At 36.5% G+C, this 14,679-nt stretch overlaps 4 protein-coding genes across 4 annotated transcripts; 2 read left to right on the top strand and 2 right to left on the bottom strand.

Annotated features, from left to right (window-relative positions):
• The first annotated feature begins 2,258 nt into the window (after positions 1-2,258).
• Positions 2,259-4,549, top strand: LOC112173157 (protein YeeZ). Its single transcript, XM_024310732.2, has 8 exons — positions 2,259-2,452; positions 2,539-2,634; positions 2,739-2,817; positions 2,925-3,003; positions 3,169-3,208; positions 3,303-3,437; positions 3,788-3,925; positions 4,119-4,549. Exons 1-8 carry the CDS (start codon positions 2,280-2,282, stop codon positions 4,396-4,398), a joined length of 1,020 nt encoding a protein of 339 aa, XP_024166500.1. The 5' UTR covers positions 2,259-2,279; the 3' UTR covers positions 4,399-4,549.
• Positions 4,550-4,716: 167 nt separating this feature from the next.
• Positions 4,717-5,301, bottom strand: LOC112171736. Its single transcript, XM_024308873.1, has one exon. The coding sequence runs from the start codon at positions 5,299-5,301 to the stop codon at positions 4,717-4,719; it is 585 nt and encodes a 194-aa protein (XP_024164641.1).
• Positions 5,302-5,581: 280 nt separating this feature from the next.
• On the top strand, positions 5,582-7,377 carry LOC112174494 (protein TIC 20-I, chloroplastic). Its single transcript, XM_024312268.2, has 3 exons — positions 5,582-5,721; positions 6,052-6,221; positions 6,515-7,377. The coding sequence occupies exons 2-3, from the start codon at positions 6,062-6,064 to the stop codon at positions 7,150-7,152; spliced, it is 798 nt and encodes a 265-aa protein (XP_024168036.1). The 5' UTR covers positions 5,582-5,721; positions 6,052-6,061; the 3' UTR covers positions 7,153-7,377.
• A 3,512-nt stretch (positions 7,378-10,889) lies between these two features.
• LOC112173498 (bZIP transcription factor 11) lies at positions 10,890-12,453 on the bottom strand. Its single transcript, XM_024311134.2, has one exon. It carries the CDS (start codon positions 11,801-11,803, stop codon positions 11,309-11,311), a length of 495 nt encoding a protein of 164 aa, XP_024166902.1. The 5' UTR covers positions 11,804-12,453; the 3' UTR covers positions 10,890-11,308.
• Between the last annotated feature and the right edge of the window lie 2,226 nt (positions 12,454-14,679).

The raw sequence follows: 14,679 nt of genomic DNA, 5'->3' as shown, positions 1-14,679 counted from the left end.
ACTAGCCGGAAACAAGAATGAATTGATTTATTTAATTGCAGTATTCCGTTTGAAATTTGGATCATGCATGTTTGCTGACATGAACAGATATCATCAACTTTGTTTATTGTTCATAAAATCGTCGAGTGTTTCAGAATACTTGCTGAATTAGTGCACTCCTATATAAACAATGTTGGTAAGATTCTTTTTTCTCTTTTCTTGGTCAATTCTCAACATAATACACTAGCAAAGAAGCACACGTATTTTCTTTTCATTAAAAAGGGGGGAATTTAACTTTGGACCTCCATCGATATTTTATAGGAGAAAAAAAGTTCATCTATTCTAATTACTAGAAATACATGTGGTTTCTTCTTCGTTGTTTGATATTTTGTTCTGAAATTAATTTTCATTTATTCTAAACAAATCAATAGTCGAAAGATAGGGTAGTCCAATATTGATTGTCATGTACCTTTGAGCTAGGAAATCTGAAAGTAGTGGGTAAAGGACTAATCTCTACTACTATTAATTAACTATTAATTGAGGCGCTCTTTTAGTGTTAGAGGATTTTACTAAAATATGAAGTGTCTAAAATGACTTTTTAATTTAAATTATCGAGAAATTTTAAATACACACCTCAAACTACTTAATACACATCCTTATTATTTTATATTTCAAATAAGATTTTATAGGTAGATTAAATGACTAAAATAGACATCTATATATTAGAAGAAGAAAAAAATAATAATAATCATATCTTCCTGATATGATTCTATCATTATAAACACAATATATTTCTATACATGCATCCTCATTTAAAACAAGAATAAAGTTAGAAACCATCTAATTTAAATTTTCCTTAAATAAATTGTAATTAAATGGGGTGAGAAACCATATCATTTAGAATTTCAAAATCTATGGCATTAAATGTTTTTAAAACAAATTGCTTTACTCCCACTTTTTGTTTTTTTTTTCTTTCTAAAAGTTATGACTAGTCAATTTATTATCTAATATTAAAAAAATCACAGGTATAAAACTTTGTAATTGTTAATTTGTTTGACCATACAATGAAAATTTAGTAGTTCTGCCATTGTGGAGAAGCTACTGATATAGTCTTGGTTGAATGTTCGACTCAAAATTTTATACTTGATCAATATGGTGTTTGGTGGATGAGAACTTAAATAATACAAAACCTATTTCTAAGCATCTATTTGAAGGGAACAATAATAATTCCTTATGGATTTCTCAATAACTAACACAAGTAATTAATATGGTCAATTATAAAATACTAATATGTTAATATATACTAATCAAATTAAATAGTAGCCTTAACGTAGTTAAATAATAGTGTATTTCATGGTTTTTTAGGTTAAGGATATTTTAGGTAATTTGGGTTGTGTATTTAGTAAAATATTAGAATGAGTAATTAAATGGTAAGTGTATTGAGTAAGGAGTGTGTATTAAGTAATTAGGGGTGTGTATTTAAAACTTCTCTAAATTATCCAAGAGTTATTATAGGAAAAAAAAATATATCACAAATGGTCACTCAACTTTTACCTATTCGACACTTTGGTCACTCACCTTTTAAATATATCACTTTGGTTACTCAACTATTACCCTGTCAATTATTTTATTCACTTCGTTAATTTTTTTCATTAAAAAAAAATTTATTTGCCACAATATTAATGATATTTTCATCAATCAATTATGAAAAATTGAGAAATCTATATTAGAATGCCTGGGAGAAGTGATTAAAGTGAGATAAAATGTCTCTTGGCAAAGTAATAGTTGAGTGACCAAAGTGATATATTTGAAAGTTGAGTGACTAAAGTGTCGAATAAGTCATAGTTGAGTGATCATTTGTGAAATTCTCCCAAAAAGAAAAAACATAAATTTGAGGGCACCTTTCACATTCTCCAACCACTTTGTGTGGTAAGGTTAGTCGGGCGGCCTAAAATTGAATCTTCATGTCTAGCGTTCAAGTCTCAACACCCACCAGTTTGTGAACTTCATATTTGAAAGGGTTTCGAGTTCATATCTCGTGGAGCTCGATCTGAATACTGACTAGATCGGTTTGCTACTAGCTCACTAACATAACCGAGGTGGCTTCCACGTTATTCATTTTCTTTTCCAATGACAAGACGTGCATAAATTGCATGCATAGTGCTGAGGCAATTCGGTAAAATGGTAAATACTACATTTGGGAGTGTAAATTGTAAAAAAGTTAAAAAAAAAGGTGCTGGCTTGTTAAACTTGAAAGTGTGAAACTGTTGCTATCTCAGGCTCTCAGCCCTGTCTCTCCGATGGAGTTGTGTCAAATTTCGGGTCAATTGGCATTCAAATCGGGTCATCTGCCCCCAAGCTCCGTCATTCGAATGACCTGTGCACCGGACGTAAAATCTCGGAACAGGATGTTCATCGCCGGAATTGGTTTCGTCGGACAGGCGTTGACGCTTGACCTCAAGAAGCAGGGATGGTATGTTTCCTCCTAAAATGTTTATTTTCTCTGAACTTAATTTAGGGTTCAGGGTTTAGCTAAAGCTTAAGTCTTTCAATTGTTAGGGATGTCTCTGGGACTTGTACAAGCATTACCAAGAAGAAGAAACTCGAGGAAGAAATGGGCTTTGATATGTACCTATTTGATGCAAATGAACCAGAGTTAGTGACATTTTCGTTTCTTGTTTCTTTGAAATAATGCTAAGCTTATAGAAAGCTTGTTTCTTTTTGCTTATTTTGGGTACCCAATATTGTTTATTGTCAAGTGTGACCACCATGGATGTTATGAAGCTCCATACTCACATGGTTGTGTCAATCCCTCCAATTCCTGGTATTGGTGATCCGGTACGGTATTTGATAAGTAGTACTTGTTTAATGTGTTTAAAAGCTATTCCAAATGTTTCTAGTGACAAGTTCATTAGCTGCAACTGATTTTGACTGTTGTATCCTAGATGCTGCAACATGAACAACTTCTGAGGAAAGCACTTTTGGGGGGAAATCTTCAATGGCTTTGCTATTTGTCCTCAACTAGTATGTATCCATTCCGTTTATCAGTTGTTTTATTAGTAGCTTATTTGAAAGAGTTTTCTGGACAATATAGCATTGCGATTTTCATCAAAGTAATGCAATCTGATATATTGATTGCCAAATGCTTCTGGATTTTAGTTTTGACTATGGTGGAATTGCTTCTGTTAGGTGTATATGGAAATTGTGGTGGTGAATGGGTAGATGAGGAGTAAGTGAGTGCATGTGGAATTGCTTGATGTGCAAATCATATCGTACTTAATATCAATTGAACAGTCACTAAATCTTTAAGTATCATGTGGCAGTTATCCCCCTAACCCCACAAGGGAAGTGGGAAAATTAAGGTTAGCTGCTGAGAAAGGATGGTTACACTTGGGGCAGAGTTTGGGTATCTCAACAAAAGTATTTCGGCTCGGAGGTATCTATGGTCCTGGTAGAAGGTTGTGATTAATATTACAGCAGGATGAAACTATGCTGTCTTTCATTTTCATTCTTTCTGTAATCAATAATAATAATAGGAAACTTTCCCCCATTTTCTCATTGAAATTATGCCAAGTACATATATGGTTGGTTTTTTCACTCTTTCAGTATTATGAAAATTTGGAAAGAAGTTTTTTTAAAATTGTATGACAGTAAGGCAAGGAAGATTCAGAATTTCTGAATTAGTATGGTATTTCTTGTTAGCAAATCAGCCATTCTGAAAATCATGTAGGACACTGCTTATATATATATAGAGAAAATTTTGTTTCTTTCTCATGCTAAAAGATTTATAACTTGTTTCCCACTACAGTGCTGTTGACACCATAATCAAGCAGGAAGCCTTATCAAAAAGTCAGAGAATGAGAGGATATAGGCAGTTCACATCAAGGATTCATGTTGAGGACATTTGTCAAGCCATTGAGGCCAGTATTTGCACAGCTTCCTCCAGGTAGGTCTTTGTACCTATCTAATATGTACTTCAGCATGCATTTGCATACAGAGCATATTGTTTATATGGATTCCAATACACACTTGGATGTGTATAAGGGATTTTAGGCAGCACCAAAGAGTATACAGTAGTATTCTTGTTGTCGAACCTATTTAGAGAGTTATATTCACTGGCTTGTTAAATATACTTTCAGGGAAATTTATAATATTGTTGATGATGACCCTGCCCCAAGGGAAGCAGTGTTTGAGTATGCAAGAGACTTGGTTGACAAAAAATGGCCAGGCTGGATCAAACAGGCTTCTGAACAAAGAGAATCTGCAGTCACTGTTATGAAAGATGGTTCGATGGGTGAGAAGAGAGTTTGCAATGCTCGTATGAAGAAGGAACTAGGACTTGGGCTTCTTCATCCTAGTTATAGATCAGGATTACAAAGTATTATTGACCAAATGGATAAACCATTTTCAACATGGTGAATTTGTTCATGATGGAGGATTCGAAACATACCTTTGTTTTCAGTCCAGCTGTAGCTTTGATTCCCATAAGTATTCCAATCTCATGTTGGATTCAAATATTCTTTCTAGGAAAATATAAAAGTGCAGTTGATGCATGTTGGTACTGAATCTACTGATAAGCCTTTCCAAATCCCCCTCCTGTCAATTGTCATTTAATTTTTTTCTTTTGTTTACATAATGCAACTCGAGCATGAGAACAAACTAATAAAGCATACGTACCAGATAAATCATGAAATTACAGTGTAGTATAATTACATAAAAGGTTGAATACTTATGATGTCAGAACCATCCATCATTGTGCCCGTTATCATCACCATCATCATTTGCATAATAAGACTCGTCCTCTTCATTGTACTGGTTTTGATGCTCAGACTCATAATTATCATCATAATAGCCTTGTCCGTCTTGAGCCTCTTCACTGTGCTCTGCACCGATGACTTTCTCATTAGACTCCAAACCTTCTTCCAACCTGCAATCCTCTTCATTTATGGCATTATAGTTGATTTTCGAACTCCGTCCTTTTTTGACTTCCGGTGCAAGATTACCATGCCTTTCATCCGATTGCTTGGTAGAAGTTTTGGCTGCCTTTCTCCGAGGACCAGCTTCCTTGGCTTTTCTGGCTCTTTTTCTAGTACTTCTTTTCTCGACATAATCCTTGTGCATTGCTTCCCAGATGATGGTTTTATACAGTGCCTCCTTCTTGGTTAGTAGGTATGGAGAAATCTCGGCATCGTCAATATCAGAAAGTCTTTCCGAGACATTATCACTACTATCCAAGTCTGATGTACTTGAGCCCTCATCAAAACCATTACCCTCATCAGCTTTCTGCTCTTGCCTCGACTTGGATCGCTTTCGGAATGCCATCAATTGATTCCCTTCTTCTTCTTTGATTAGGGTTTTCGCTTTTGAGAAAAATGGTGGCTTTTTAATTACAATCACTCGCCTCATTATACAAACCAAATAGGAAATACAAACCGACTGACTAGGAAACATAATCCAACCAGGACTAGGAAAAATTCAGAATTTTTTTTTTTAAAATAATAATAATAATACTAAACCTGTTAGTTGATCCATTGGGCCCACAATCTTAAATTGGGCTTGAAGCCCATATAGAACGGCCTGCTTTGTCTTTTTCTCTGTTTAGTCTAGCTCTCTATTCAGATTTCAGATACGGTGTCTCTCAGTCTCGGTCTCATCTCCCCAACACGAAATTGGTACAGAAAACCCTAAATTGATCGAGCTGGAGCTCTCCTAGTAGCTACTGCGGCTCTGTATCAGCAAAAGGTAGCTCCTTTCTTCGTTTCTGATATGAAATTAGGGATTGGGTTACCGTTAATTTCATTTTTCTTAGAAATTGTTTGAATCCAAAGCTTCGTGATGATTAGGTTGCTGTGTGTTTATCCTTTTTGGCCTGGAATCAAAGTAAAGATTCTTACTTTAGGGTTCATTGCTTTCTATTTTGTCAGTGGGTTGGAGTAGTTGTAAATGTTCATTCAATTGAAACTTTTTTGGTTGGTTCTTGGATAATTACAGGTTAATAACTAAGACTTTTGTATTTGTTCATTTAGTTTTTTTTTTTTTTTTAATTTGTTCGAAATTTTGCTTTTGTGTTAGGTACTTGGCTATGATTCCAAATGCATGTACCAGACCCAGTGGGTTTATATCTGTAAATTCGAGAGTATGTAAGCCATCGATATGCAGTAGCCCTGTGTTGTCATGCATTCCTCGTTTTCAAAGTAAGAGTGCTTTTCAATGTATCAGTTCATGGAGTTCCCCTCAGAAGGGTAAGCCTTATCCTGGTTGTATATAAGACTAGAGTTGTAGTCCTTTTCTATTGTACTCCATTACTTGTGTTTTACGTGTTTTAATTCTTATACACCCTTCTCCATTTGAGGCAGCATCCTCTGAATTTGTTCCACACACATTACACTTACGATTTTCTCAGACAGACAATCACTCATTTTCTCAGATAAACTTATCAGAAAGCTAGGACATATAGATTCCACAATCTCTGGCATCTCATGCCAACACATATGGTGAGTGCTTGTTTTAATTCTTTATAGTATGTTGGTTGTAGCTATGCCGCTTCTGCACCCCCGTGCTGCGTCAAGCCCATTTTTCAGTGGGGATCAAGGCAGCCTTTTACGCACAATCCCCACACTGCAAAGGCGAGGCAGATCCAGTATGGCCCCTCAAGCATCTAAGGATGTCCCGTACAGTTTTCGGTTCCCTCCCATGATGAAGAAGCCAAAGTGGTGGTGGAGGACATTGGCATGTCTCCCCTACTTAATGCCCCTACACGAGACATGGATGTATGCTGAGACAGCCTATCACCTGCACCCTTTCCTGGAAGACTTTGAGTTCTTCACATACCCATTTCTTGGCGCCATTGGGAGTTTGCCCAGCTGGTTCTTGATGGCATACTTTTTCGTGGCATATCTTGGAATTGTGAGGAGAAAGGAGTGGCCTCACTTCTTCAGATTTCATGTGGTGATGGGCATGCTACTGGAGATTGCCTTGCAGGTGATAGGGACTGTGAGCCGTTGGATGCCACTTGCTATTTACTGGGGTAAATTCGGGATGCACTTCTGGACAGCCGTTGCATTTGCTTACCTATTTACAGTGTTGGAGTGCATACGCTGTGCTCTTGCTGGTATGTACGCTGATATCCCCTTTGTTTGTGATGCTGCATATATTCAAATTCCCTATGACTAATAGGTCAACGGAAAGCATAGGAGTAAAATCAGCTGTCTTTCCAACTGTGTGCACTTTGTTGTAAGAGAGGAACTTGTTAGCAGAAGTGGTTTTTGTTCTGAAACAGCCTATGTGTAGAGGTTTTAATTGGGTCGGTTACATTTGTGTTGTAGCAGAATTCTCACCGAGGTGTCGTTTGCTTATTTCATTGTTTTTTTATCAGAAATACTCTTTCGTAGTTTCAAATGCTAATGTTATGCTGTGGTGTGGTTAAGAAATTAGAGGAAATGGTACCAAAGGTTTACCCTATACAAATCAGTTTGATATGCATTTGAATAGTTAAGCAAACTTCTTGATAGCTTAGATTCTTGACCTGTTCATACCATGCCATCCCCTATTACTCATTGCACTCTGGAAAACCTACCGGTACGTTATCTTGGGTTTGGGCCGATATCATGCATGGGCCTTAGAGTAGAGATGTGTCGAGGCCCGACTTGAGGTTTGTTTCTGGATAGCCTAATAGAACTGTGGATGGATGACTTGAAATCTTGAATGATGTAAACTTAACCTATTAATTTTATTTTAATTAAATTAACAACGGCTGCAGAGTAAAAAAATTGTGAGGAAAAGGTATTAGCTTAGCCTTCTCATCTAGTCTTTAATTATTAGCTTGTTTTATCTAATTAGGTGGGGGAAGTCATTGTGGTGGCTTTTCATGCAGCAATCCATTTAAAAAGCATAACCTCGAATCTAATCAAATAATGTTTGGTCCATCTTACGTTGAGTGAGGTGAGCTGCTCCAATGTCATTTTCGTCAACACAATATAAGTGTACTATCACTTCTGAAAACTATGATCATAATAGATATCGGCTGATGTAACAAACAAAAAAATTAGGTATTGGCAGCCTCAAATCCAAAAATTCATATATTTGGAGATGAAAAAGTTTTTTTCCGTGTTCTCCGCACTCCATCTACACATTTTACTTGTGCTTAAATCTACTTTTCAACAAATAGACTCTGTCCACACTCTTTTTTTCTTCAATTAAATCTCTTTCAATTTTACTACAATATTTTAATTTGCCTGCTTGTTATTAGACGATAAAAATTAGGGATATCTTCACAAATGGTGTATGAACTTTAGACATTTGTACACTTTGGTGTACCAACTTTCATAACTATTAGAATGGTGTATCAAGATTGAAGCAAACTTGATACACCATTCTAATAGTTATGAAAGTTGGTACACCAAAGTGTACAAATGCCTAAAGTTCATACACCATTTGTGAAGATATCCCATAAAAATTATTAAGAGCAGTATTGAACTTTGAACGATTTACATTTAATTTTTTTTTTTTAAATTGAGAACGACGACCCAAAACACACTCGAGGAATATATACCATCACAGCCTTTCCCCAAGACGTAAGGCCATTAGCTATAAATAATAATTACTAGCTAAGCTTCCCACTACACCAAAAGTCCGAGATCCATGGAGATCGAAAACGACATCATGATTTTTCTGAACTCTCACTGCGTTTTGTTTAATACCTGGTAAGGTAAGTTACCTTCATCATCAACAACTTCCTTAGTACATTGTTTAAGCTCAACTTTCAAACCTTTACTATTGATTTCATCATCCTCTGCTTCCTCTTTTGAATTAATAAAAGATACTCTACCTAATTAACCCACTTCTCCCACCTTTCTTTGTGTTTTGATGACTGGTTACTACCATGTTAATTTGGAAATAGCATATATTTTCTAGGTCGAAACACCCTTAATATTGACTGAATTGCAGATATATCATGTAAAAACTGGCAGCAGTACGTTAATGTATAAATACATTAATTTGAAATCTTTTGTACTATGATATGAAGTTGTCTCTCGTCTTATGTAGGTGTGTCACAGTTAAATGAAACCCTTTTATCTTATATTATAAAAAATTAGATAAAAACAATTCATCTACGATATATTGATGTATAGTAATGTCAAGTAGATTGAGTTTATGGAGTGATATACTGGCTCCGTTTATTAGGTTGTAATTGTATACTAGTTTGGTTTGTGAACCAAATCTGAAGAGGATTTGGAATATACTTGTTTATATGGCATATACTGCATGGGGAATATGGGGGCATCCATCAGATAATCAAGAAGTTTTCATGGTCACTCTACAATGTACTTTACCTACCACCAACATGATGTTTCTATTTTTATATGATGCTCTGCCCCTCTGCTTCAACCAAAGATTGATAAGGTAAATCGCCTGGTGCATCACTATATATCACTAATCCTACTATGTAAATCATTTGTATATTTAATGCTAGAGTGCATTAAAAGGGTACACTTTGATTAGGTTGTGTTGGGTGGTTTGATTGCAACTTGCAATATTAACATGATGAATTCAAAAATGGTAGAAAGCTGAATCAAACGACAGAGAATACATTGAATTGACACCAGATGCCGAAAAATGATTGGGGCAATTGGAGCCAGCAATTGGCGCAATAAACGAAATATGGGAAAGAGGTAGAGATCCATCAAAGGCAAATTGATAATGTTTCTTATAGTTTAACTTATCATCCATATTCGAAAACAGAGTAGTAAATATTAAGCTCTAACTGGTATATTCTTTTGCCGATTTCCTTCTTGGAAGTGCCACTACCTGTTTTTATGCTAAGATTTACTTTTAAACCGAGATCGTATAAACAGAGAAACCATTCTACAGAAAAAAAAAAAAAAACCATATTTGTATACACAAAATCTCAATCTGCAAAATATTTGATTGTCTTAGAAAGTTAATTGATATACACACCAAAGGGGGTAAAAGAAAGGAAAAATTTAAAAATACTTGAGTCGACAACTTTATTACTTACTCATTTCAAAGGAAGTAATGGAGCAAAGTTATCTACTTATTATGATGATATTCCGTATTTCTTACTTACTGGTTTGACGAACAACAGTTCTAAGCGCGTGTTAAGGAGAACTGTATTTTGTTACTCATGACAACGCAATTGTTAGGTGAAAGTGAGGAGAAGATCCAAATCCACTATTTTCTAAGATTCTTAACCACATTCAACTTGGATCAACTTTTTTCCTTGGATTAGATTCTAATCGAGAATTTATCCTACAATTTGTCTTATCTTAGCGATAATTGGAGACTTGCATATTGAGCTTTATTTTAATATTTTGTATTTATTTTTTGTTGTGTTAGTAATGTACTTTATATAATGGTAATAGTGTCCGGTGAATATTTGAGAATGTCATATGTATAAGCACGTACACCTTTTTTTTTTTCCTTTAAAAAAAAAAATGTGTAAGTGCTTTTAACCGTTAGATTTACAAGCTTTCACAAACTTTATTGCCCTCCCGAATAATCATTCTGCATTCCTATGTAATTATTTTGTGAGTTGAAAATGACAAGTTTTCTAGAGTGTAAAATGACTTTTTCAAGTGCGAGTAACAATCATAGATCATCTGCTAAAAAACAGAAAATGCATCCAACCAAACTCTCATGCCATCACAAACAATAAAAGATGGGTTGGACAAACCGATATGGTGTAAACAAGTTGTCAATTATTTGTCATCAATCGCATATAAAAAAAACCAACTCTTTGAAAGCAACCAAAAGCTCCTTTGGTGTGAACAACCACCCTTTAATAAAGAGTATGGTCATCATCATATAAAACAGAAATATCAAGTCAAAAGTATTACCTTAAAGATTAAGAGCTAAAAAAAAAAAAAAAAGAGCTACAAACACTACTCAAATGAAGACGAAGAAAATTAAATATATAAAATATTACATAAAATCCCTTCACACAAATACTAATACTAATAATTGATTAATGACCCAAATTCCATTTTACAAATCAAGAACTCCCTTTTCTGGGTCCCTCTCCATTGCTACCTTTCCAATTCAGCATCAGGCCAAGGTCTCATCATCAGAGTCATTTTTTGCTTCACCCAATCACTTGCCGCCTGATACATAAATCTAGCTTTACATTATATAATCTCTCTCTATATTACACATAATCTTATATATGGCAGATTGGCAGCAACCAAAATAAAAGAACACCCTGTTCTCTCCTCTCCCACTCATTGAGACCCTAATGCAAGACAAACAAGGAATAGACCAATCACAGACCTCTGGGGGGGATGGTGGTGATGATCATGATCATGAACAGTTTTCAGTACTGAAGCATGTCTGCAGCGGCCATGATGGGCTGGTTTGAATAGAGAGAATTATTCCAAGGGTTCATGAAGCTATTATGATCAGCAGCGGTGGAGCCGGTCTGAAGCAGCTGGCCCGGTTCGGTTTCAAACACCCCATTATTATTGTTGCCGTTGATATAGTTGAGGATCTCGGTCAGAGACTCCAGTCTCTGGCTGAGCTCCGCCATCTGGGCCCTCAGAACCGAATTCTCGGCCTCCACGTTCGTGTAGTGCTGGGTGGTGATGTTTATGCTGGTCAGGATTTGACCGTTTTCCTTCCTCAGTTGGGTCACCTGAGCCGTCAGCTCATCCAAGTGCTGCTGTTTTCGCATCCGCGACCGCCGCGCCGATTCCCGGTTGGACTGCATTCTCTTCCTCTTTCGCTGATCCATCACATGCTGAAGGTCCCCTTCGGACCCGGAATTCTGAAGAAGCTGAGAGCCGGACGAGTTTCCACTCGAAGATGCCATATATATATGACGATGAAATAATATTATTCACCCGGAAAAAAGATCGATGATATCAAACAGAATTACAAGACTTGAGATTTTAAAAGACGCAGGACCCGATTATTCCAATATTACTAGTATTTATTAGGTAATATAATAGTACTACGAAGCTGTGTTGGAAGCTGATTTATGAAAACACATAGAACCAGTAAAGGAAGACGACGGAGAAGGATTGAACTAAATGGGTCCTGCGCCTGAGGGCGGAATCTACCATAAACCCCGAACGGAGGATTTCACTGAGCACCGGAGACATGAATCTCAAACATCAAGGATAAAATAGTCAGCATCAAGATTAATTTTCCAGGCTTTTTTTTTTTTTTGTTTTTTCCGAAACCTCAGAAACACAAAACTAAATTGATTGAACCTATGTGGGTTCTAGGTACAGAACACAAAACACAAGATTCAAGAACAAAAACCCAGAAATTGTAAGAACAAACCCACAGAACTCAGAGCACAGAACCCTAAACCAGCAGAGCTTCAGCCCTCAGAAGAAAGGAGGAGGAGGAAGGCTAAGATCTGAAAGCTAGAGAGGGGGGAGGAGAAGAGGAAGAGGTTGATGATGGTGAGGAGGGGCCAATTTATAGAAGGAAAAGGTAATTAAAGACCCAATATTAAAATGAAAATTGAAATAAAAGGTTAAAAAGTAAAGGTGCATTGGAATCTCATCCAATTTTCTAATGAGGGAGTTTGTTGAGGACTTGAGCGAGAGTTGATTGGGCATGTGACCAGAAATTTCCACAACCATCCAATTCTAGCTGGTGAGCTAAAAAAAATCAATACAATGTGTTTGGATGAGAAGATCATCAAATTCGTAAGAATTTATAAATGATGGAATCTTTTAATTCTATCAATCAAAAATTTCATTAATTACAATTTCTATTATTTGGTTGTATTTATTTAAAATTTAGAATGTGTAATAAATTAAGAAAGTTTCAAATAAATAAAAAATAAAGTAAAAAAAACCTTGTTTTAGAAATGAAAATTGAATACTGCAAGGAATTCGTAAGAGACATTTTTTTTATTTTTTTATAATTCATTTCTAACCAAACTCAGGCCAGAATAACACAATACAAGTAGGGCTGTCAATTCCGACACGACTCGAAACCCACACGAAATAAAGCGGGTCAACCAGTCATGACCCATTTAATAAACGGGCCCGCCAACACGAAGTAAACCTGCATAACCCAATTATGCTATACTTCTTCTTGAAATTTTGGACGTTTGGAGTATTTAATCCTAGGATTGGACAATTTAAAATATTTTGCTTCATCATTGTTGGATTTAATTATTTATGAATTATATATAATTATTTATATTCTTCATCTTATGGAGTTTTTAGTGAATTTAATCAATTTATGCATTTTTTTAGTTAAATGGGTCGCAGTGTTAATCCTGAAATGGTTCATTTTGTCCAACATGACACGTCATATTTATTAAATGGGTTAAGCGGGTTGGAAACGGGTTAATGGGTAACCCGTTTAATAAATATGTTGGGTTTAAGTTTAAATTTTCGACACGATTAATAAATGGGTTGGGTTTGGGTTTGTCTCCTGTGACACGATATATACCTTGACCCGACAAGACCTATTGACAGCCCTAAATACAAGTCCCCAATGGGGTAGATAGGTACCACTACATTTGAAACATTTCCGTTCCTTTATTCAGAAGCCTAGCAGAACAAGTTCCATTCTAAACAAAGAATAATAGCAAATGAAAGTTTCTAATGCCAATGCGCTCAATTGCGGTGCATCAAGAACGTTCCCCTCCTGGATGTAGAATAAAATCGTTGTATAGGCCAAACAGGACTTAGATTTTCTCCTTACCCATAGCATTAGGGCAAGGAGAACAACTATGATAAGTTGGCTACCTCCGGAATCCCAAATACAAAAATTGAGGGAGCCTGAGCCCAAATGCTCGTTCTGCTTACACCCCCAGGGCCAAAAAAACATCCTCAGGAGCATTGGGCCCCTAAAATGTTCCAAACCCTAAAACATTGTGCAACACTTTGATCTGGGCACCCAATCAAGTTTGGGAATCCGAACTGGAGCTGCTTCACCTGTGTTTGCAACCACCCTGCCGCAATACCTTTCAAACCTGCAGATCGATGAGTTGTCAGCTGCTGCCTTGGACGAACCTTCGATTTCACCGCTACCAGCCATCATGATCTCCCTTCTGGCTTCTCCACTCTCAGCCTCCATCCCGAGCCGAAACAAAACCACTCTTCCTTCTCTACCGCCTTCAACACCAAGCCCAAACCACAACCACTTCGTCGCCTAACAGCTACAGAGGCTATGATCCGATTATCCGCCTCTGACACCACATCGAGAATCATACGCCGAACTCCACCATTCTTTAGTCGCCCTCTGGGAGGTTGGATTTGACCCGGATTCACATTCGGTTCCCAACTTGAGAGGCAACCAATGCCATTGTGGCGAGGCACGGTGGAACTCGAGGATATAGTCTCCATGAGGGAGACAACTGGTTGGAGAATCGTCGAAGCAAATTGACGTTTGAGGGCCGTAAGACGGCATGAGGCAGAGATGCTACTGCTGATTGATGGTGTCAAAAAACATTGATGGAGTCCGCAACCATGACGGCTAGGGTTAGCAAGGAGGCTGAGAGACATATATTAATTTTAAATGACACATTTTTTTGTGGAAATTGAAGTGGAAAATTTAAATAATTAAATCCTTCATTTTTTTTCCACAATGAAATTTAAAATTTCTAATCTGATAATGTCAAACGGGAGATTGATTTTTAGGAATTATGAAATCCTCACTTTCAATTAAATTCCATCATTTTTTCCCTCATCCAAACACATTTTAATTTTTGCAGTG

Source organism: Rosa chinensis, chromosome 6 (genome assembly GCF_002994745.2).
Source record: "Rosa chinensis cultivar Old Blush chromosome 6, RchiOBHm-V2, whole genome shotgun sequence".
NCBI lineage: Eukaryota > Viridiplantae > Streptophyta > Magnoliopsida > Rosales > Rosaceae > Rosa > Rosa chinensis.
Note: the sequence above shows the minus strand (reverse complement) of the source record. Positions and strands in the feature narration are given on the sequence as shown.